Genomic DNA, 24,815 nt, shown 5'->3' on the forward strand with positions numbered 1-24,815 from the left:
GACCGATTTTTACTGTAGAAAAATGCTGAATGCTTTTTTATTCTTTAGTTATTAAGCTTATAGAAAATACATAACATTATTTGTAATACATTCAGTGCCAAAAAACATTGATTTAAGTACACATATTATATGGGCCAAAAACTTGTAGGTTCGTTAAGTAGGTATTACGAGTAGGTAAGTATATAGGTAGGTAGAATTGAATCTATTGAATTAACTAGGTAGATAGGTACATTAATATAACAAAGTCTCATAATTCAATTGTAGCAATATTTTGGTCAAGGTTTTCCACTGTTTTAATCTGATGTCTCGAAGAATGACTTTTTATTAAATTACACAAAAACAGTCAGCGTATTTTATTAATATAATTGACCCTTCACTTTTAAAATGTTAAAGATTAGATATAAATTATACCTTTTAATTGATGAAATTCCTCTTAAATTGCATTTATGGAATATTTTAGGTAGGTAGGTATACAAGCAGGTTTTGAGCGATTTTTATATCACTTGCTTTAACAGGGCTCTCTCCGTCACTCTTTTCATACAATCGTAGTTCCAATTTCATTTGGATACTAAGCAACCAAAGTCCATGAAATTTTGCAGACATATTCTGGAAACTAATATCTGTGTCTGTGGTGTTTTAGATTTTTCTAAAAATATGTAATTTTAAAATTACAGGGGCTCAAAGATTTGTATGAAATTTTTTAAGACCGCGTAACTTTGAAACCGAATATTATAACAGAAATCTGGAAAACCACAGACATAGATATTAGTTTCTAGAATATGTCTGCAAAATTTCATGGACTTTGGATGCTTAATATTCAAATGAAATTGGAACTACGATTGTATGAAACGAGTGACGGAGAGAGCCCTCTTAACGGCGAAGGAAAACATCGTGAAGAAACCTGCATGCCGAGAGTTCTCCATAATGTTCTCAATGGTGTGTGAAGTCTGCAAATCCGCACTTCACCAGCGTAGTAGACTATGATGACCAAACCCTCTTCTCATTTTGAAAGGCCCGTGCCTGCCCATGCTCAATAGTGACAGTAAGGCGACAGCGATGGGTTGATCAATGGTGGTTCCTTCATTGCTGAAGATCGTGGTCCTGCTGCTCGATTGCGGTAGAATGACAGCTACAAGCAATGTTACAATCGCAATCACCTCTGATCGGTTGACGAATGCATTGTTGCAACAAGAATAGGGTTTTAGCCAATCAGAACAATTGCGATTGTAAGTGCCCGGTAAAACCAACTGTGGTTTTTGTGGCGCTGAATGTAACAAAAACTCTCTGTATATTTTTTATGTCAATAATAATAAATAAAATAAATAAATAATGATTGATTGACACAGGTTTTACGGTGTTCTCGCAACCTCGTGCGGATTAATTGCTTCCATCAGCTTCTATCTTCTTCAATGAAAACAGAAACTAAATAATAAATATTGTTTTGTGCAAATAACCTTTAGATTTTTAGATTTCGTGCAAGGTTGTACCTAGATATAGCTACCTAAATTATAAGATAACAATATACCTGATATAAGTTCAGAGTTCAATGCCAATGTTCTTAAAACAAAAATACGTGGATAGATAGTAGGTAAAGAGGCAATTCTATATTTATACTTAAGTAATTAAAATGTAACTGGACTATTAGAGCCCAAAAAAATAATTTTTATTTTATTTTTGTCCGTCTGTCTATCTGTCTGTCTGTCTGTCTGTCTGTCTGTCTGTGTACGCTTCACGCTGAATCTATATTTATGTCACTAAGTACCTACTTGTAGTACTTACCTAAGTATTTACGCTATAATATGCCAATACTTAAAGGGAAACCGATGGGAATCTGGTTACTTGGACACCGCGCCACTGGTAAGATATGTGGCTTCGGAGATGGAGGACAGAACTCAACGAGCAATAGAATTGACTTACTACATATTATACTTAACATAAAATGTACATTAAATAAGTAACAGTTTCGATTTTCTAAAAAAATGGTAAAGGTAGGTAGGAACCTATCTAAAATTTTCAGTTAAATCCAATACAGGTTTTTTATCATTCAGAACGTTCCACGAAGAAGGTTTATAATAATTATAATGACGTCTTGTAAATTGTAATAGGTAGGTATGGTACCTACCTATTACAATTTATAATATATTTTTCTCTTCACTAGCTCAAAAGGGTGCTTTTGATGTCTAAAACCAGTGAGCGAAAATCATCTTTGCTCACTCAGTGAGAAAAAGTGTTGTCTCAAGAAAAGTTCGAAATCTTCTATGCCTATTTTTATACGCCAAAATTTAATTTCATTAAAACTTTTGACATTCTTTATTTTATCATTTAGGTCATTCAAAATTGACTTTCAATAATTAAAATGTTTTTTTACATCCTGTAGTTTTTCGCTATTGTGGTGAAAAGTTGTATATGTATCACACGATAGCAAAGTTTTTGTTTCTTGTGCCTTTGAATCCCTCGCTACCTTCAAGATTCTAACTTAGAATCCTTCGCCCGCTCGGGGTTCAAACTAGGCACTCGCAACAAAAATGAACTTTGCTATCTTGTTGAACAAATAACTAATAACATAATAAATTCACGTAATAGGTTAGCCCATTAGCGTGAAGCCGGGGCGGATTAACTAGTCATTCATAAACCTCCGTGTATAAATGTTGACATTGAAAACGTGAATATGAACTTGTGCCCACTTACCTAATTCTTTATCCAATGTCTAGATACCTTATTGCTAAATTATGTTAATTAATTGAATATAAATTAATACGTAATACAAGAAAACTTCTACCTCTTATTAGGTACTAAATGTAAGATAATGCTTCGCGACTATGCGAATAAGTATTATGTTTCGTTCGCGTGGATTTAGGATTTTAAACACCCCGTGGAACTTTGATTTACTGAGATAAAAAGTAGTCTATACCCGTCTCCAGAAAGGAAGCTATTTCTGTAAAAACCCGTGGGAACTCTTTGATTTTCCGGGATCAAAGTAGCCTAATGAACCTACATCCTTGGGATGCAAGCTATATTCTGTACTACCAAATTTCGTCAAAATCGGTGTAACATTATAAAATAACTTCGGCCATAAGACAACCAACTATTTCTGTCACAATTGGTAGGCTTTTTAGGGTTCCGTACTAGAGGGTGCCAACGGGACCCTATTACTAAGCCTCCGCTGTCCGTCCGACTGTTCGTCTGTCTGTTTGTCAGCGGGATGTATCTCATGAACCGTATTAGGTAGAGAGTTGAACATTTCACAAAGTAGGTAGGTATCTATTTCTGCCACTATAACAGCAAATAATAAAAAATCAATAATATTAAAAAACACGTACCTAATCTTGTAGTTACGATGGTACAGAACCCTCCGTCACGCTCTTAACCGGGTTTTTAATACAATTTCAGGAGATTTCGGGCGATATCAAGGTTTCCAGTTCTTCCTTCATATCCTGGCTGCGCTGACGGCTGGACTGCACATGCTATCCCTGGTGACGGTGGCTGCGGTTCCGGAACATAGGTAACTACCATACCAGATTTCGCTGGTAACTTTTACTCAAACTTGTGAAAAATTGATATTATGTACAATTTATGTTACTATAAAAACTCGAACTATGGTATATTTTCCGCTAAAATCTAAGATATAACAAGTCCTAATAGTAAAGAACCGAATTGTTCTTGAAGAATCGATAAAATTGAACTTTTACTAGAATGCACTCGGTAAATGCTTTTAAAAAATTCTAGAGGTAAGTACGCTGTCCGTACTACTTCTAGAATTGGCTGGTAGACTGTGTGAAAGCAGGGTTCTCAGATTTTCTTCTGGCTTAGTTAATATTCAGACTTTTGTATGTTTCTGAGGTAAAACCAAGGATTCACCGTTTGAATGCTTTTAAAAGTCCGTCTACGATTATCACATAACTGATCGGACTGTTACCATTAAGACTTGTTTAATCTTAGATTTCACTGTAAAATCCTAAGATTTACCGTAGTTCAGACTCTTACAGTGTTACATAAATATGAATACATCCATAATAAAACTCAGTACAGCTTGAGTTTTAACCGTTCAAGCCGACAAATGAAAAAGGTTAACGGTTAAATTAGTAATATTCAATCTATCTGTTATGTGTCGATAAGTTACTTAGCGACGTTGTTAATTGTCAAACAAGGCCATACAATACAGTATTTGCCTATGTCAAATAATTAATTTTTATTTTATAAAAGTACATATTTCTAAAATCCACGTCTTTGTTAGTTTTAAGTGTAATAACCATTTGAATTTTCAATTGATCTAAAACAGCACGTCAAACCATAGTGACTTTGCATGTCTCAGTAGGGTACATATTTCATAAAAGTTTGCATGCTAAGCGCGTGTTTTGACGTTTGATAAAAAGATACTGATTTGACTAGTTGTCGAACACCGTATTTTTGACAAATAACAACGTTGCTAAATAAGTTATCGACAGATTCATTTTAGGCCGTAAATCAAATTTAAATTATGCGTATCTAAAATTCAATCCTTGCCATTCATTTTATCAATTTGAACAAGTTTTAAACCTGATAATTGATAATATAATTTATTTTATGGGTTTGATAATATTTTTACCTAATGATCGCAAATAACACAACATTTTCCCATTTTTGATCTTTTTTGACACTGACTGACTTAACTAAATATACCTACAAAGTAGGGGTAGGTACATTTAATAAAGTAATTAAATATATTCAGTACATTATAATTATGATGTAACTATTCTAACAAATTATCCGATATCTTATAATAGTCGAGTCATCACAAGAAAATTGCTATTTTTATTTTCAAATTCCTTATAAAATATAAATCATACGGAATTCGTCTTGCTGAAAATAGGTCAAAAAGCTAACGAACGCTGGGATTTATTTTTAAATACCTATATCACGGAACTTGCGCCATGGCGACAGACAGGTCTATCTATGTCCTAAATTAAGTCTGATTTAGATTGGATTTGAGAATTTCAATCTACATACGAGAACTACCTACTTGACAACTTCATAACATATCAATGTCAAGTGGTTATACTTTTTCAGTATTGTATTTTTGTAATCTAATCTAAATCTTTAGATTACTTATATTTTGAAACTCGGTACCTGAACAGGTTAAAAAACGGGTCTTGCTTGAATCCATACTTACTAATATTTTAAATGCGAAAGTGTGCCTGTCTGTCTAGAACCTTTTCAAGGCCCACTCACTAAACCGATTTTGATGAAAAGTAATTGAATATATTTTCCCGGAAAATTAAACAGTAAGTACCTAGGTAGGAACTAGTATATCTATCCTACATAAGTCCTACATATTAAACTTATGTCAAATTACGTTTAAGTATTAAATTATGTTATTATGATTCATTGCATCATTTGATAACAAATAGGTAGTAATAAAATGGGAAAAGTTTATCTTATTTCGAACAGCAATTAAAATATTATGTACCTAGGTAGATGATGAAATAAGCCGACTTCAAATACAATTAGCATTGCTGCATAATATATAGGAGTAGGTATGTACTTATCATTTATCAGTACAAACTTACTTACGTAATATATACTTACAATAGGTACTTAATACATCATAATATTATTATCTATTGAGTTCTGACAGTATAACCTATAACATTTTATTAAACGATTAAGCAAGCTTTACCTAAGCACCGGTTCCTTGTATCAAGATGGGTGTGAAAATTTTGCAATTTCAAAATCAATGCAGAATGACCCTCTGATAAAAAGAGCTCATTCAGCAGCTTAATAAATTCTGGCTTAATGCCAAGAATACGTTATAAAAGTGTCGCTTTTTTATTTGAAAGACTAGGGAAAATATAGGCAGAGTACGAGTAACTACCTATTTAAACTGATAAGTATCTATATAAATAAGTCACACGCTTTAAATATTTATTTGTTTTTAAGTAGGTATATATTTTGCTACCTAGGTACTTATATATATCAAGTCTTTAATAATAATTATTTTAAGCCAGGTGATTTATACTTTAAATATTTCACTTTAGATATACTTACTTACTTAAATAATTCGACAATCTTTTAGTTTTTTTAATTATTATTGTTACTATAAACTCCTATATAACGCTTATATTTTACAAGGCGGTTTCCGGATTGTGTGGGGGTTTTGCTTCGATAATTTCCCAGTTTTCAACTCATTATGCATGCGCATGAAGAGGTTATGAATGCTTTATTTTATTTTTTATCATTTCAAATCAAACAACGCAATTAAGTACATTTTATTAGATGGCAAATCTAAACTGTATAAGTATTGTTATCTAATAAGATGTACTGACATATGATATTTAAATGTAAGAGTAATTTTTAAAACACGATACCTACCACATTTAGAGAACTCTCGGCATGCAAGTTTTCTCGCGATATTTTCTTTCACAGTGATATTTAACTGCCTAAAACGAAGTTAGAGGATCGAACCTCTGTCCATCGACTGATTCTATAACTAGGCTATAACCGCTTTTTTTATTTACGTCATTATCAGGTATTAGTAGCTAGACAGTTAATTATTTCTAAACTGCAGTGTAAAATCTATTGACTTTTTTAATCACTAATCAACTAGAGAGCAAAATTATTATTTTTGTTGTGTACAATTAGATACACTACAAAAAAATTAAATTAAAAGTTTAAATTAACTGGTTTTCAATTATGATAATAATGATTTTATGGAATTAACGTTTTACATGATGCATGCGACGCGCGACGCCAAAATGTGGTAATTTTAAAAATTCCGCTTAAACTCTTTTTAACCCCAGACCAAAAAATAGGGGTGTTATAAGTTTGACGTGTGTATCTGTGTATCTGTCTGTGCCATCGTAGCTTCTAAACTAATGAACCGATTTTAATTTAGTTTTTTTTGTTTGAAAGGTGGCTTGATCGAAAGTGTTCTTAGCTATAATCCAAGAAAATCAGTTCAGCCGTTTGAAAGTTATCAGCTCTTTTCTAGTTACTGTAACCTTCACTTGTCGGGGGTGTTATAAATTTTTAATTTACACTTGTTTGAGATAAAAGTACCCTAATATTATGTCAAGTCATGGTACAGGCTATCTCCGTTCCAAGTCAGTTCAATTATTATGGCGTGAAAGATTACAAACATTATAATATAAACATCCAAAGTTTCACAATTGTATTATTAGGATTGTATGCGTTAATAGTATTTTTAAATGGTTCAATTTTGTAATAACTTGCTTTGAAGTTAACTAATAGAATAAAACAGGTAAGTAGGTATATGAGTTTTTACAAATTGTTCAGTGAATATTATGCTTTTCGGGTCTCAGGTTTTAAGAAAAGTGATATGGTGCTGACTGCTAAGGAAAAGTGAGTATAAATAATTTACTATCCATTTTCTTATAAGTATTCTGGCTTCAGGTTTCAACTAACAGCTTTTATATTATAATCACAAGCATTCCAAAATCAAACATAAAAACTACTTGGGTTTATAATTTATATATAGGTACACGTCATAATCATGAATAGGTAAATGGTTTATGTGGTACATAACATTTCAATCATAAACCCTTAGGAACTCAGGACTCATGGGGCATGGAAAAATTTGGGAATGTTAAGCATGTGTTTAAAAAAATATCTCAAATAATTGTGGTTGTGGTTCCCATTCCCTGGAACATAGTTTTCTTTTAATAAACAAAATCTAACTGAAAAACATTATTCTCACACGTAATGTAATATAGGGCTAGGTAGAATATTTTTTTAAATTAAATTCTCGTGTCTCGTGGATTAGGTATCGGAAGATTCTAGTAGTGACTCCCGACATCGAATCATTTTTACTTTACCAACCTACTTAACATACAAATATACATAGGTACCTCCTTTATGTAGGTATTATGCGAGATAAAAAAAAATGCAAATGCAAAATTTAATAAATTACATTAGTACACGTAAATAGCAATAACTGATTAATACTAATGTGCTTTGCTCTTACATTTCAGGTGCGCAATCAAAGGAGTGGATAGTCCCAATCACACGGAGCTTTGGATTTCCGAATTAGTAACGAAAGCGATTCCGATAAACATTCATGGAAAATTAGACTCTTGTAAAATATATGGAGAAAATAATACTTTAGTAGATTGTGAATCCTGGGTCTATAACAATAACTATTTCACATCATCAAGAGGAATTGAATGGGATTTTGTATGCAGTCGGCGATGGATGGGTGCCGCTGCCCAGACGGCATACATGTTTGGCGTTATTGTAGGCTCAATCGTGCTTGGCCGGCTATGTGACAAGATTGGAAGAAAAACCGTGTTTGTTTGGTCTGGCATTCTACAGCTTATTTTCGGAGCATCCGTCGCCTTTGCAACTGATTACTATACATTTGTTGCATTAAGATTCCTTTATGGTATTTTTGGATCTGGGTCATATATGGCTGGATTTGTGCTCACTATGGAACTGGTAGGGCCGAGTCGGCGCACAGTATGCGGAGTAACTTTCCAAATTATGTTCGCACTTGGATTTATGGCTTTGGCTGCGTGGGGATATCTCATAGACAACAGATTTTATTTACAAATAATTTATGCTGCACATGCTGCCATACTATTACCGCATTGGTTTCTAATGGATGAATCGCCAAGATGGCTTTGGTCTCAAGGTCGAGCTCGTGAATCAGTGGCTATTATAGAAAAAGCTTTAAAGATGAATAGATCCACGGAAACTGTAGAAACATCTGTGCTGGTCTCCCAGTGCAAGGTTACGTGTGCCAAATATTCTGATGATCGAGCTGGAACATGTGATCTTTTTAAAACGCCAAACATGTTAAAGAAAACATTAATTATATGTGGTTGCTGGTTTGCTAATTCTGTGGTATATTACGGACTCTCATTAAACACTGGAAAACTAAATGGAAATCCTTATTTCTTAACATTCCTGATGGGCGTAGTTGAGATGCCAAGCTATGTTATTATAATGTATTTTTTAGATCGAGTTGGACATAGAGCTTTGATCAGCGTTATGATGTTATTGGGAGGAGTCTCATGCTTGGTGGTAGTTGCTCTTCCGCACGGATCTCACGCTGCCACTGGGGTGGTACTGGTTGGCAAGCTTTTCATATCGGGTTCATATTCTATTATTTACAAGTACTCGGCTGAATTATTTCCTACCGTAGTACGAAGTTCAGGGGTTGGATTGGGTAGTATGAGCGCAAGTGTATCAGGTGCTTTGACACCTCTTATTAGTTTACTTGATTCATTGAACCCGAAAATTCCTACCATAATATTTGGATTTTTGGCTTTATTGTCTGGATTTTCTACTTTCTTTTTACCCGAGACTATGGGTCGTACTTTGCCACAATCTATTGAAGATGGAGAAAAATTTGGTGTAGGTGACACGTGTTTCACTAACTGCAGCGGTAGGCGAATGAGCAATACTTCTATAGATCTACCTGAAACTATGATACCGCTAGATATCACTGTAAAGAAATCTTAAATGCAAGTGCCATAATTAGTGCCATAATAATTTACAAGATACTTAGTAGGTAATTTTAAGAATAGTATAACATTTTACTGATATAGCTAATAGGTACTTTAGACACTACTACAGTTTGCTTATCTCTTACTTAAATTGCATCTCTAACAGATCTATATGTATATATATTATATACCTACCTAATACCTATATTTATCTTTGAAATCTATGATTTCAAAGATAAATATTAACGTCCGGTTTCAATAATCGTTCTATCTTTGATCTGGCGATAAGTTACTTAACAACCTTGTCAAACAATTTGTTTTTTGACAAATAACAACGTTGCTACGTAATTAATCTATGGTAATTTCGACTGATTACAAATAGCGTCATTATTTATTTCGTTTGTTAAATTTTTTAAAATGTAAGTTTGTATAAGCTGAATGCCATTTTAATTGACAATATTGAAGATATGTAAGTAATCAATTTATTGAAATACCTGCCTATAATCTAAAACCTACGTGAAACAATCTTCCAAGTTATGGTTTTGTGCTATGACAATTATTGACAACAGCTAATTAATTTAGTAGTTTATCTAAGTAAGTATATACTTATACCTACCCACACAAACACATATCTAAGCGAGTTAATTAAATGATTAAAACAATAAAAACAGAAGGTTATCTCGAAATGTTCAGGCAATATTTTTTAAGATTAGAGTAATTTTAAGACTGCGCTGACACAATATACATGACTTTTACATTTATTTTATTAGAAACGTAGAATTTAATAAGACGTTAGGTGCTAATATGTTAAATTCAGTAATTACCTACCAATTGAATTACATAGGTAAGTAATATTTTTTATTAAAATGACAGAAAAAGTAAATCGGTAGATAAGTATAACATAAAATTGCAATTAAAAACTTGATTAATTTTTTCTGTTCTTTTGATTTTAAGTTTTCTATTGGATTCATTTAAGTAGGTAAGTACCTACCTACCTATCTAGTCAAATTTCATTTGAAACATTAGACTGGATAATAGTTTTATTTAGCGTAAGTAAGCAAAAGAATAGGGAAGTATCTACGCATACCTACAGGATTAAAATATAATATCGAGGTAGGCACCTAGGTATAATTGCGATTTCTCATTACTCCCGTAGGTATAAGTACCTATAATTGTTATTTTAAATTTAAAAAAACCGGCCAAGTGCGAGTCAGACTCGCGCACTGAGGGTTCCGTACTCGGGTATTTTTTCCAACATTTTGCACGATATATCAAAAACTATTACACACATAAAAATCTGTTTTAGAATGTACAGGTAAAGCTTTTTCATATGATACCCCACTTCGTATAGTTATCTTACTTTGAAAATTGAAATACATTTTAATTTTTTTTAAATGATGTATCCACAAATTCACAGTTTTCAGAATTATTCCTGTACTTGTGCTATAAGACCTACCTACCTGCCAAATTTCAAGATTCTAGGTCAACGGGAAGTACCCTATAGGTGTTCTTGACAGACACGACGGACGGACGGACAGACAGACAGACAGACAACAAAGTGATTCTATAAGGGTTTCGTTTTTCCTTTTGAGGTACGGAACCCTAAAAATCAACACGCTACCTACATAGAAATTGATAAGATAGTCTTCTTCTGCTATATAAAGCAAACTTTTGATTTTATGACAAAACTAAAATATTCCTAGTTCTTAACATCAAAACTTAAACAACTAGAAATCGGATATGTACTTATATTGATTGAAGATTTACAGATATTTTAATACTGTATACAATAGGTACATACTTACATATAAAATTATTTTGAAATTATATGAAATTTATATTGAACGAGCGAAGTTTACAGGAACAACATTATTTGCAACCATGCTTAAATTAAGACTGTTTTTACTAAAACTATACCTAGTTAACGTACAGACTTATATTTTTATGAATAAGTTAAATATACTGACTTAAATTAAGTAAGTATAGGTAGGTAATCATTTTAAGGAAAAATGCCTTTTAAAACCTAGTTCTTAGTTTGTGGAAGTTAAAAACTGAAACAATAATTATGGTCTGTAATGACAAAACCAAAAATTGTAGTCAACTCTTATTGGAGAATATGTAAAATGTAATATTGTTTATATTATGTAACTACATTACAATTTACAACAGGCAGACATATTATAACAACAGGCAATTAATATAAGTAGTTCTGGGTCTTGTTTTAATTAGTTAAACAACTTAGTATAAATATAAATTGGTTTTCTTGGCATTAATCCGACATAATAGGTTTTTATTACATTATGAATTAATATTTTTTCTAAAAAACAGAACCTCTTGTTTTTATATTTTATTATCGATCGATGTAACTGGTTCAAGAAAGAAATTAATCTGCCGATATTAAAAAATTACATTGCTCAGGTAGTTAATAAGTACCTACCTACCTACCTAGAATATAAACATCTAAGGGTTCGCCAATATTTTTCTATTTTTTTGGACTAATAAACATTAAATAATTTAATGCTCTTTTATTCTTTGCACCTTATTTACTTTCTCTGTGATACTAAATATTAAGTTTTTTTAGTAAATAAAATAGTCTTTAGCTTATAAAAATGTAACAGACATAACTACAAATACCTACCTAACTATAAAAAGATTAAACATTTATCTTATCTGGCACTTACACAATATCTTTTATTTACTAAAAATAAGAAACTTATTTATTTAAAAAATAAGTAATAGTATAAATAGGTAGGTACTTGTAAAATTATAATACACATTACATCTATTTTATACATATGAGCCTAAATATTGAAGTGATCTATGCAGATAGATAAGAATAACAAGGAAGAGATAAAAACTAAGAATAAGTAAATATCACAATAATTGTACGTTTTTATGGAAGTCAATAATAATTAGGCTTACTTCAAAAAGCGAAATAATTAATACGAATAACAAAATAATTGACGATTTTTATTGAATTTTCAGATGCTGGATTGATGGAGTAGACACCAACGAAACAGTGGCCGCATGGAATTCCTCAGAAATAATTGCAGCTATACCTCGAACTCCTGCTGGCAATCTAGAGAACTGTTTGATGTACAATGATTTCAATGAAACAGTGATCTGCGAGAAATGGGTATTCGATTCGCGATACAGAACATCTTCTCGTGCCATTGAATGGAACCTCGTCTGTGACCAAAGGTGGAGAGGCGCATTAGCTCAAACTGTTTATATGTTAGGAGTTTTTACCGGGGCTGTATTTTTAGGTGGTTTAGCAGATAAAGTTGGGCGCAAAACAGTATTCTGCTGGTCGGGTGTACTACAGTTAATATTAGGTGTTCTTGTATCATTCATACCAGAATATTGGTCATTTTTGGTTGTTTCGTTTTTCTATGCAATTTTTGGATCTGCTGGAGCATACATCCCAGCGTTTGTGTTAACTATGGAAATTGTTGGGCCAAGTAAAAGAACACCATGCGGGGTTGCATTTCAATGTGCTTTTGCGTTTGGTATAATGCTAGTGGCAGGATGGGGAGCTATCATAGATAACCGACAAATTCTTCAAGTTGTATACGGACTGCATAGTCTACTTCTTATTCCACATATTTGGATTATGGATGAATCACCTCGTTGGCTTTGGGCTCAGGGAAGACCGAAAGAGGCTGTAGACATAGTTCAAAAAGGTTTGAAGTGCAATGGATCCGATGAAGTTTTGGATAGAGCAGAATTAGTATCTAAGGGTAAAATTGAATCTTCTAAAGTAACTAATGAGCCTTCTGCAGGTATTTCGGACCTCTTCAAGACACCCAATCTCCGAAATAAAACGTTAAATATTTGCTTCTGTTGGTTTGCTAACTCTTTAGTGTATTATGGACTTACACTTAGTACTGGTAAGCTTGAAGGGAACCCGTACCTTATAACAGCTGTTTTTGGTCTAGTAGAACTTCCAAGTTATGCTGCAGTTATATATTTTCTTGATATTTGGGGGCGTAGGGCGCTTATGTGTTCTATGATGATCGTAGGCGGCAGTGCATGTATTATCGCCGCTTTTATTCCCACCGGCACTATTATATCAACGGTAGTCGTCATAGCAGGCAAATTATTTATAGCTGGTTCATTTGCTATAGTATATAACTATTCTGCGGAACTGTTCCCTACTGTAGTTCGTAACTCTGCAATGGGTTTGGGTTCAATGTGCGCTCGGTTATCTGGAGCATTGACACCTTTGATCACGTTGCTCGATTCTTTTAATCCTAAAATTCCTGCTGCAACTTTTGGACTAGTCGCTTTAGTCTCCGGTTTTCTGTGCTGTTTCTTGCCAGAGACTATGAATCAAACAATGCCACAATCTTTACTGGATGGGGAAAACTTTGGGAAAGGTGAAAATTGTTTCAATAGTTGCACGGGGAAACCAGAAAATGTTGACGCTTACACTGCTAACGATAAAGCGGCAGAGGTAATGGTTCCTTTAGATGATGTTGATAAGAAAGCGTAACAAAATGAATGAAGGTTAAAAAATAACGTCTTCATGTAAAACAATATTTACCTGCAACAAATCGACGACAAAAAGTCCGTCCAAATAAATTAATTAATTATTACCTATCGCTTTACACTGCCTTACAAATTAATAAAGGAGTAGACCGTAAGAAGTTGCTCATGTTCAGAGGTTCACTTCAGATAGGTAATAATAGGTAGGTACATTAACTTCCTATTAGGTACTACTAACCGAAGACAATAAAATATTGGCTGTTTCAAAAATTGAAACACACGTGCAGCGTTCAGTTGTTCAGTTATTAATTAATTTTATTAAATAGGTTCCTAACCATGCCTTGTAAATTATTGTTAGGATATTATTATATTGTCAGATTAAATCGTGGATTTATATCTAATATCATTGAGCAAACGGATATAAAATGTACCTAAGAATAGTAGGTAGTAGGTACGTCTACTGTAATAAACATAGTGATATCTGTTAACTAATTATTCTTGAAAATTGACCTATTTATTTTAATAGCGTCGTATGATTATGAGATCAAAGATAACTGAATTATTGTTATGTAAGAACTAAGAAGTAACCTGTGATAATAAATAATTTATTATACCTACTAATTTAAGACTTGTATACCTAGGTACATACAAATACACTAATGTACAAACAACAAACTAGGTACAAAGTACAAACGATGGGTACAAACCTAGCTAAACGTTAGAGATCATAATTAAAAAGTAATTATCTAAGTAGGCAATACAAAGGTTAATACAATCTAGGTAAAAATTATATATGTTAACGCTTTTCTTATCATTGAAAATTGTTAAGTTTTATGTTGTTATGATGCGACAGTTGATTGTTAATAATTCTCGTTGTTTTTATTATAAGTACCTAGGTTCCTATTCTACTCGACAGTCCGTGGAGATTACTAGATTGAATTAGGATTTTACAAATTACCTACCTACGTACTAAAATTTATTCTGCATGAGTTCAAAGTAAAATGGAGATTTGGGAAGTTCAGCTATAAATAACGGCCGAAATTAATAAATGTTAATAACCTATCGGTCTAAGTTGATTATACATTATGTTATAACATAATGCACAGATCCAGTTAGATTGATCTATTGCTTTTAGCCGCGTTGTTATTTGCCACAATAATTATCATATAGTAAAACTTTTGACAAAAACAACGTTGCTTTACGGCCAAAATTATTATTCTGTCGATAAATTATATTGTATTTAAAGGTTGTGATTTGTCAAAAATTGGATTATTTTGTTGACAAATAACTACGTGGATCAGTAACTTATCGAGAAATTCCAGATAGATTGATTATTATCAATTTCGGCCGAATATATTGGATCAATACCGGATAAATGGATAATCAGATAATTTAAGATTAATAGGTAAGTAAACGAAATACCTATTTACCTACTTATTTACTTATTTTGTGCTCGTAAAAGGTTTTTATTGATTAGTTAGTAGGTACCTAAGTATGTAGAAATGCTTTAGTAAAAAGTCTGTATTAAAAGAGTAATCGTTTTAAGTAAGTAAATGTTTAAACACAAATGTTTACCTCTAAGTTAAATTATATTTAATAAATAAAGATATATTTTTGCAATAAATAAATGGTAAGTTAGGAAACAAATTTTTTTACCCTGCATCCCCGCCTGCGTATTGACGTTTCCGTGTACAGTAGGTATGTGGCAATAGGTCCTGCCTTGAAACATGGCATGCACTTGTTTGTTTCGCTAACTCTTTTTCCAAACACGTGTTCAATTTAAGGCACACGTCCTCCAATCGCGCGCGGGTTAGCGACCCAAACTGTTCTTCTAAACGCGTGTTCAAGGAAATAACTTAGTCCACCAATGGCGCACTAATAATAAAATCATTAAGTACTATATTTGGCTAATTCTAGGTTAGGTTAGGTAAGAACATAAATATTCATGTGCCCGATCGCAGGCCTGGTACTTAGGTTCTATTGGGTAATTGGGTATGGAGAGAGAGAAAGAGATCAGGCGCACGACCACGTCTACATCTTTTAACTGCTCTTTGAGGCAAGGGAGTGTAAAACGGCTTGAAATTAAAACGAAGTCTAAAAACTCAATATCATTTTTAATATTTACAACAAACAATAAATATTGAAATCACAGTGAGATTAAAACGACGAATGAGATAGTTACACTAATGTAAGGCTAACACACAACGCGTGATGGAAACCGCGTACTGGGATGTCACATCGAACGCGCGCGTAGGCGTGTATGGTTTGAATACAAGAAACTGCCGGTATAGTGCGCGCTAAATAAGTCCAATTGAACACGAGGTGTATGGCTGTCATACTATGACTGTGCATTGTACAAAAATAGATTCAGCGGAGCTTGTTTTCAATCCTAGTCTATGATCTGCGTAACCCGCCGTGTCGCAACTTCAGATTGAATTACTTGTTTTGACTTTTGCGATCACTGTACCACTTGTATTTGTGACTCTACGAAGCACTCAAGACTATAGGGCGCGACAGTGGGATTTCTTCAACATCGGATTCATATAACTACGTAATTAATTTATTATTATGTACAGTAGGTACCCGGCAGTAAATATAACATCGTGCTTCAGAAAGAGATTTTCGGCAGCTTCGGCTTCGTAGAGCGTCAACTCTGTCACTCATACAGCGTGATGTTTTGTCGATCTCAACGAGAGACGACTCTACTTCTCTTATTTTGTTTAATGGTTTTTAGTAATGCCACATCGTTGCACTTCGCCAATGTCACGTAGAACGGAAGAGCCACAGAGAGGGCAGTTAAAAAAATGGTGATATAAGATTCAAGATTACATTTTGCAATTAAAGGATTTTGTTAGTCGTCTACAACAGCACAAAGACCGCATAATTAAAGGAATCTAGAAAATATACTCACAAAACCAAAGCTGTCGACTAATTTTCTTTCTAAAGCTCGGTATGTTTATTGCCAGGTTTTTACCTACGAATTTTTGAAAACAACTTCTAGAAGACAAGAGCGGCGTTGGACACGTATCCATCGCGCGTTGTTTGTTTCAGCCTCAAGTTTAATATTAGATTCAGTTAAGTACTAACAATAATAGTTTATAGAAACAACAACGATTCACAGATACAACGTAGGCTACACGCCAAAGTATATCGTTCAATCTGTATGAGTTCTGAAGAATTGACAGATGGGAACATAATCCGAAGATTTGATCATGCAAACTTCGTCAACGTCAACTGATAGCCATATACCGTCAAGTTTACTGGTCGCCCCGCTTCAAGTCCGCTGCATACTTGATGGTAAACTTGATTGTGTATGGCCAGACGTTCGATCAAGCCTCAAGCCATCATGCAAATTGTACGATATTCTTGATGGTGCGTGGTGGCCCGTAGGTAAGTGTTAAAAAGACATACTCGATTGTAAAAAGGTGACAATAAAATCGTACGCCGTCGAGAGTCCGAACATTTATTATTTTAATGAAACTTAATAAGTGCACATATAATATTATAGTGATTTTAGAAGTTTTCAGCCGTTGTTGGTTTACTGAAAAGCAGATTCTAGAAGCTTTTACATAATTCAAATGTTTCGGTATTCGGTAATGTTTGGTTTTCAACTTGAAAAGAGCCTAGTTGGTAGTTGGTACCAAGGCCTAAGCCCAACACTGGGTGATATGTAGGTACCAGGTACCTCCATGTCCGCATTTGTCGCGTGCGGCTACTCGGCCAGCTTGCCGTTGTGGGTTTATACTTTACATCAATGGAACTCAGACTGAGTCGGCTAATGCACGGTGATATGATCAAGAGGGCTGGCTCCTCGCGCAGGGCACCTTTGCGATCCAACACATAATATAAGGTACCTAGATACCTAGTAAGTGCCTATTCTTTAGTCTCTCTGAATTATACTTTATTTGGGGTATGTGCGTTGTACAAATCAATACACAGATAAGACAAGTAATTTATAGCCACATTCATTTTACAATCTAACACTATCATTTGGTCTGCATTTTCCACTCATGCTCAATTAAAAAAAAACTAAATAATAATACGAAAAAACAGAATGTTAGTCTTTGGTAGCACTAGAGGTGTATTATTATGTGTAGTATGTATTTGTTATTCTATTTTTAACCTAATTTCCTAGTTTTAATCGACTGCAAATGGCTACACCTAGTTTTAGCAGTGAATAAAATTTTTCGACTTAGTTTAACAAACTGCTACTGGTCTTATCGAGTTGTAGCCGGCTAAAGCTAGGTGTAACCACACTTCTGCCGAGCAAGTTGGTGCGAGCCGCTCGTCAGGGTGCTTATATAAAACTTTACGTCTCACCAACGACATTCATAGAATTCGAGCATCGAAACACAATACCACCAGAGAAAAATGGATCTAAGAACCATTGATTTAAAGTAAAAACTTCAGTACAACGCGCACCAGATTTTAATTTCGCAAGAAATGCTGCTCTGGCTGTAGATGTACAAACAAACTTACGAAATTGAGCTTTAAAACAAGCTGGTTAAAATCCATTTTACTTCACAATGACTTAATCATAGCTCATACACTTTGACAATGTATGAAGGATATTATGCATTTGCAGCATGACAACCTTATTACAGTATCAGATACATTGTATGCTACACCTCTTAAGAGTGCACTTAATGGTATGCCGAATCTTAGACAAAATAAATGAAAAGAAGCACATTTAAAGTATAATTTAACTACAATTTAATAATTAAAGTATAGTAAATAAAATAAATAATTATAAAAAATGATTAAAGCTAAAAAGTAGTAGGAAACAGAAACCTACTTTGGAATAGGACTAATACTTACATCCATTAAAATTTAATTTAAAAGATAATACTAATAAATAAATAGTATTTAAGGTTGTTACAGTAAAGCATTAAATTCAAGTGACAAAGTGAAAGGGCACATAACTAAATATATTTATATATGTAGTCATTAAATTCAATTTCCCAACAATGTACTTACAATAACAATGTTCTGTTCACATAACTATGCCTATACCAAATACTTGCAAGCTCACTTGCAAGGTTATTTAATTGTATCATAAATACATACTTATTCAAATGTATATTTCTCAGATTTAGAATTTAATACTTATACTCCCAGGTCAATTTTTGCAAAGCAGTAATAATAATAATAACTTTAGATGGCATACCTCTTCCATGCTAACCAGTTTCCATTTTAGACTGAAGCATCACTTACCAACAAGAGAGGTTGCAGTCAAGGGCTAAGGGCTCTTATTAGAATTAAAGAAAAAATTTAACCAACTTAAGTGGTTAACAATGATTTGTTTGATGTGATAAATACATGTGGGTTGCTTTATATACATTTCTTGGTTTATGGAATTAATTTCTTTATTATTTTTCAACAGAACTGTACTGACATAGTTTAATACATAGCTGCTCTAACAAATATGTATGTTAAGTACTTATCAATTAAGTATTTGCTCTTTCAATTTGTATGTTAAAAAGCAATAACATTGAGCAAATTTAGCTAAAAAATAACACGAGTTAATATTCAGTAAGAAATTTTTGGTGATATTTTTATGACTTAAAGAATAAAGGAGAAAATTAAAATATTGCTTCCCTGTTTATAATATTATTCTATTTATAACAAATAGAAAATTATTTCACAATATTCTAAATTACAATAATTATAAACATAAGCAATGTTAAATTTTCAAAAAATAGCACCAATTGAATTTATAAATATCTAACTTTTAAAAATAAAATAAACTGATAAGCTGATTTATGAATGCCTATCATTATAATTAGTGATATATAAGACTGTTTGTTCAACAAACATCAGCCTATTTGATACAACAGTTACTATAAAATAAGTTGCATTATCCTCTTTGGCATCACTGGTCATAAAAATTGACAGGTGATAGAATAAAAAGCATTTAAACAGCTAATCTAAAAATAATTTTCCTACATTTCATAACAAGGCATATTAATATTCAGGACAACGAGTATGTGGTATTGGGCAGCCAATTTTTGGAGCATTGGTCTCAGTAGATAAAGCAGTGTGTACCACTATGGCTGGCTGTGTGGGAGTCGGTGCGTGCAGCTCATGGCTCGCGCCGGGCGCTAGACTGGCAATCGCAGCAAGTAAGTCATGGTTCACGAGCGGCTCACCTTCTTCCCGTGGCTCCCACCCTATAGGAGGACTTGCCGGCGGCGAGATCAGGAACTGTTTAACGGGGGCCGGCGGTCTTAAATTTTTTAAAGAGATAGGCGTCACTGGCTGTGCAAAATAACAATTGATGGATCTATTATAAAAGTGATATTGATGAAGTTGCATACGAGCGTTCGCCGCCGCAAGTGGACTGTCATAATTAACACGTAAGCGCCTAAAACTCCGTAACCACTGAAACGTTACATTATCCGAAAACGTACGAAACAAATCTTCTAATTCCTTCTTCAATTTCTCGTCGCCGAAAACATCACTATGAATATTTGTTACGATCACAGATTTGGGTAAGTCATCGAGGTTATTTAGTAATTCGTGCTGGGAGTCGCTGTCGTGGTCTAAATCAGCAATATTAGGATGAATGTTAGGCATACCATCTTCGGGGTTAATGTACACGTCGTCTTGAAATGTTTCTTCGTCTTCCTTATTGGCCATTATATAGGAAGCTTACACTTTATTCATGTAATATTTGGTTATTCTCTATAATTATTATTGATCACAACAACAATATTTTCGTAAAACAATAAAATCGATTCGATTTATTATCCAACTTCCAAACAAAAGTCAAAAATCATAAATGCCAAAGGTTATGTCAAATTGTTGACAATTCTAGTGGTGTGAGTTGTGACCATAGAGATATTATATAAACAATAGAGGTAGTCATAGGTTGTTGCCGCTCTTGTACATCCATTTGTCAACTAGATATTGTTATCTCGGTCTATTTCAGGGAACCTCCGTTCGGGTAAAAGCGATAGCTCATATAAGTCTGGCAACAACGCACTGTATGTGTAACTGGTGACAGTAGTTGTCAGCATTTGGAGACAAAACATTGGGATTTGATGCAGCGTTTTTATAAAATTTTAAAAATCACAAAAGTCTGGGTTAAAATTAAGATAAAAACTAAAAACCAAATGTGTGACGCTGTGTTTTGTGCCTCCAGATATAAGAAAGAAGGCGTCCAAGTTCCTGAATTGCCTTTTCATAGGTAAGTCTTTAATAACTATTTCATCGATACCAACCGCGACTTTTATTCCGAAAATCGCTATAAATTAAAGATTTAAATGTTATAAGATAAGTGTAATTATCTCGTGTAATACTGACAAAAATCACGTTTTACAGCGCAATTTAATTTTAATTTATGAATTATTTTAAGCATCATTTGTAGTGATGTGTACACACTTTATCGATAAAATCAAATTTGTCTTTTATCGTATAAATAACATTTGCTTACTTTTGTAGATTTCCAAATTGTCCTGAAATTAGAACTGCGTGGATTTGGACAATAAAACGAAAATCTGGAAGTGAAAGGTATATTCTCGTCTATGCTCCAAACATTTGGAAGAGTCTTGTTATGTTTCTGGTTTAAAAATAAATAAATTGAAATCAGATGCAATACCTACTATATTTGAAAGATATTCTCAAAAGTCAATACCATCAACCAGTAAGCACTAAGCTCTTTCAAATTGTATGTAGGTACTTATCTACAAATAAATATGTAGTAATGTTACACTTTTCTTTATTTGACAATAGTTAAACAAAAAAGACACCAACAATTAATTAATTTTTTTTTTTTTATTTCTACAAGTATATTTGTACAAAGTGGACAGGGAAGCACTTATCTCCATAAGAGATCTCTACCAGTGACCCTTGGCAGTGCGAGAGGTTGTAAAGGGAGTAGAATAGGTACAGCAAAGAGAGAAGTAATTATTATGGAAAAAAAAACTTAGTAGATATTATGTTATAATATATACTTAATTTTAAGGTTTGAGGTACAAGTGAGTTTAAATAATTTCTAAAATTAAAAATTACCTAATTGTTTTACTGATATTTATTTAAATTTTATTATCATCATAAAGAATTATGCATTTTTGACTAGGTAACAGCAAGACATACATTAATTCATTTAATTTCAGGTTATAAAGGACGAACGAAACAAACTTCGAGAGCTGGCTAATAATGAAACAAAAACGAAGGTTTTGAGCATTTTCCTCAGTCAGTTTTCTACGTCCAGCTCTCTATAATTTTGTTGACGTAGAATTCTTGACTTTTACTTGGCTTTTTATTTTATAATAGAGCAAGATCCCGGAAGCGCCAGACTGTATTTATGTACTTATTTTCTGAGAAACGGCCAATTTATAAGTATCAGCTGCTGCCTGCTAAAGGTACATATGTATAACATTACTCACTTTTCTTAAAGTCTGAGTGTAGATATAATATAAGTAAGTATGTTTTACAGAAGATTGTGAATAATTAATATTCAATACTGTCAGAAACTTTCCGCCACAAAAAGCAACATAATATAAAATATGCCTTTTATTGCCTACGTTATTAATTATAGTAATAATACTAATAAATTGATTTGAATTATTTGAAAAGTGTTTCATTTTACTCTTGTTTTTACTGAATATATAATAACCGTCCGCAGGAATTTATAGGTTTTTAAAAATCCCATGGGAAATCTTTAATTTTCTGGGGTAAAAAGTTGCTTACGTCAATTTCCAGGACATAAGCTACCTATGTATCAAATTTCATATAAATCGGTATAACGGATGGGCCTTAAGAATCCCATGGGAACTCTTTGATTTTTCGGCGATAAAAGTAGCCTATGTCCGCTTCCAAGGTAACTCTGTACCTTTAATTAAAATCGGTTAAGCTGCTGGGCCGTGAAAAGCTAACAGACAGACTGAGATACACTTTCGTATTTATAATATTAGTATGGATAAGTATATATTGCACGTAGTCCGTCGTAGTAACATAGAAAATTAATTTTGATGTGGTATCGATATACCCAAATTCGCCGTCCCAGCCCTAGATGGTGCACACAGTGACAAAATGACTTACGCACACAAAAATAATTGACACGCATTTTCAGTTTATTATCGGTCCATAGTTATAATACGTCCATGGTTGTGACTTGCTTTGGGTCGGTAGCAACCAACGATGCACGATTTTTTGCTTTATAAAATTGACTTTCCTCTCAACTGGTTCTCGGATCCAAAATATCTCTGAATCGATAAAAATCATTTCAATTTTGCACTTGTTTTAAAAAATAGTTAACATATTTTCTTTTATATGTATGTAAAACATTATTTTTAGTTTTTACAAAATCTAATAAAATAAAATCTCTAATCTTTGACGTTCAAAAATAATAATTTTGTCAGTCTTTCCAGCCTCAATCATTTTCTATGAATGTGCATCCCTACTTGTCTGTAAGCCATAATCCTCTATTAAATCATATCTGTGATCTGTGGCTTCATAAATGTATAAAATATATTCAAATATATTATATTAAAATATATTTTTATATGGGCCTGTCAAATCACTTTCAAGTTAATGTATAAAAATAATAGAATCCGGAGCCGTAAAGCCAGTAAAAGAACAAAAACTGTCAAGTTATTGACATTTGCATTTATGCATCTATTGTTATTGGTCTGTGAATCGCATTTTATGGTGATGCTATATTTTCCTTTATTTTCAACTTTTTAAAACAAGAAAATAAAATTGTATTGTGAAAGTATTGATAAAGTTCAAAGGACGAGTTTCGATCTCATATTTCATTGACAACACTAATACTTGAGGATTATGAAAATGGCGGGATTAGAATCAATGGTTGTTGATGAGGTTAGACCGGTTGAGAAATCAATTGACCGAGAAAAGGTACTTATCAGTTTAATTAGGTATTTATACTTTTCTGGCTAAATAATATTTACAAACTCTTACTTTCTTTGCTTGATATATCTGTGTTATTCCTCTCAGTTGAGGGTCGTGGCCCTTTTCCATTATTCACAATGGTAGGGAATAGAGACTGACAGTAATTTATTTTTATCAAATGTTAGTGATTATAACCGAGATGAACGGCTTGACGTACTCTTAGAGATAGGTAAGTAAAGATGAAGTGACAATGCTCATTACCTACTTCAAGGAAATTTGTGAATAATTTTAAATAGGTATGTGCCTTCTTCATAAGGTGGAGCGCGCCTTCTGGACAGACGCTCCAACGTAGGCTGCATCATCTGTTTGGTGTGATTGCAGGCAAGCGCAAGCCTATATGGTTATAAAAAAACAAACAATAATTCCTCATTGATAAATGCTTATTGGTTATTTTTCAGACATGCCCTCTATTGTTACGTGTGTTTTGTTCAACTGGTCGGCACAATTCACCTGGAGATTACGCTAGAGGCAATGTACCCCAAAATGAGCTACAAATTTATACTTGGATGGATGCAACTCTCCGTGAACTTACAGGCTTGGTGAAGGAAGTGAACCCTGAAACACGACGCAAGGGAACATACTTTGATTTTGCCATAGTATATCCAGATATGAGGTCTCCAACATATCGTATGAGAGAAATTGGTGTCACATGTTCTGGCCAGAGGGGAGGTGATGATAATAAAACCCTTTCACAGGTCAAATTTCAAATTGGCAACTACCTTGATATCTCAATAACTCCACCTAACAGAATGCCGCCTCCAATGCGGAGGCCTCAGCCATATATGAATAATCGTCCTTATTAATCTTACTATAAGTTTAGGAATGTTCTTGTAAGTATAATTACAGTAATAAAGCTACAATTATTATTGTATAATTTGTATTTTGTTATTAATGAACATCCCTTTATTTCTATTTGCCGGGAAAACAAATTAGTCAACCTTGAAGGAGAGGTTCTCCGTTTGATCTGTA

General features: G+C 33.2%; 3 protein-coding genes and 1 long non-coding RNA gene across 6 annotated transcripts in view; 3 read left to right on the top strand and 1 right to left on the bottom strand.

The window, feature by feature from the left end:
- LOC123870325 (organic cation transporter protein) overlaps positions 1-15,569 on the top strand; it is a 29,281-nt gene extending 13,712 nt beyond the window's left edge. The window contains exons 1-3 of one of the 3 annotated variants that reach the window (XM_045913575.1): positions 3,391-3,502; positions 7,299-7,338; positions 7,968-10,630. In XM_045913575.1, the coding sequence (XP_045769531.1) occupies positions 7,316-7,338; positions 7,968-9,459 (1,515 nt within the window). In that variant the 5' untranslated portion in view covers positions 3,391-3,502; positions 7,299-7,315 and the 3' untranslated portion in view covers positions 9,460-10,630. Of the gene's footprint in view, positions 1-3,390; positions 3,503-7,298; positions 7,339-7,967; positions 10,631-12,428 lie in introns of those variants that run through there. The other 2 variants (XM_045913574.1, XM_045913576.1) reach the window with 2 other exon arrangements.
- Positions 15,570-16,026: 457 nt separating this feature from the next.
- LOC123870328 (protein sarah) lies at positions 16,027-20,747 on the bottom strand. Its single transcript, XM_045913580.1, has 2 exons — positions 18,560-20,747; positions 16,027-18,525 (listed from the first exon to the last, which is right to left on the bottom strand). Exon 1 carries the CDS (start codon positions 20,568-20,570, stop codon positions 19,896-19,898), a length of 675 nt encoding a protein of 224 aa, XP_045769536.1. The 5' UTR covers positions 20,571-20,747; the 3' UTR covers positions 16,027-18,525; positions 18,560-19,895.
- A 322-nt stretch (positions 20,748-21,069) lies between these two features.
- On the top strand, positions 21,070-22,342 carry LOC123870330. Its single transcript, XR_006797056.1, has 3 exons — positions 21,070-21,120; positions 21,375-21,443; positions 22,049-22,342. It is a non-coding gene; the product is annotated as an uncharacterized LOC123870330 (long non-coding RNA).
- Positions 22,343-23,554: 1,212 nt separating this feature from the next.
- On the top strand, positions 23,555-24,720 carry LOC123870329 (histone deacetylase complex subunit SAP18). Its single transcript, XM_045913581.1, has 2 exons — positions 23,555-23,792; positions 24,245-24,720. Exons 1-2 carry the CDS (start codon positions 23,718-23,720, stop codon positions 24,647-24,649), a joined length of 480 nt encoding a protein of 159 aa, XP_045769537.1. The 5' UTR covers positions 23,555-23,717; the 3' UTR covers positions 24,650-24,720.
- The last annotated feature ends 95 nt before the right edge of the window (positions 24,721-24,815 follow it).

Source organism: Maniola jurtina, chromosome 12 (assembly GCF_905333055.1).
Source record: "Maniola jurtina chromosome 12, ilManJurt1.1, whole genome shotgun sequence".
Classification (NCBI taxonomy): domain Eukaryota; kingdom Metazoa; phylum Arthropoda; class Insecta; order Lepidoptera; family Nymphalidae; genus Maniola; species Maniola jurtina.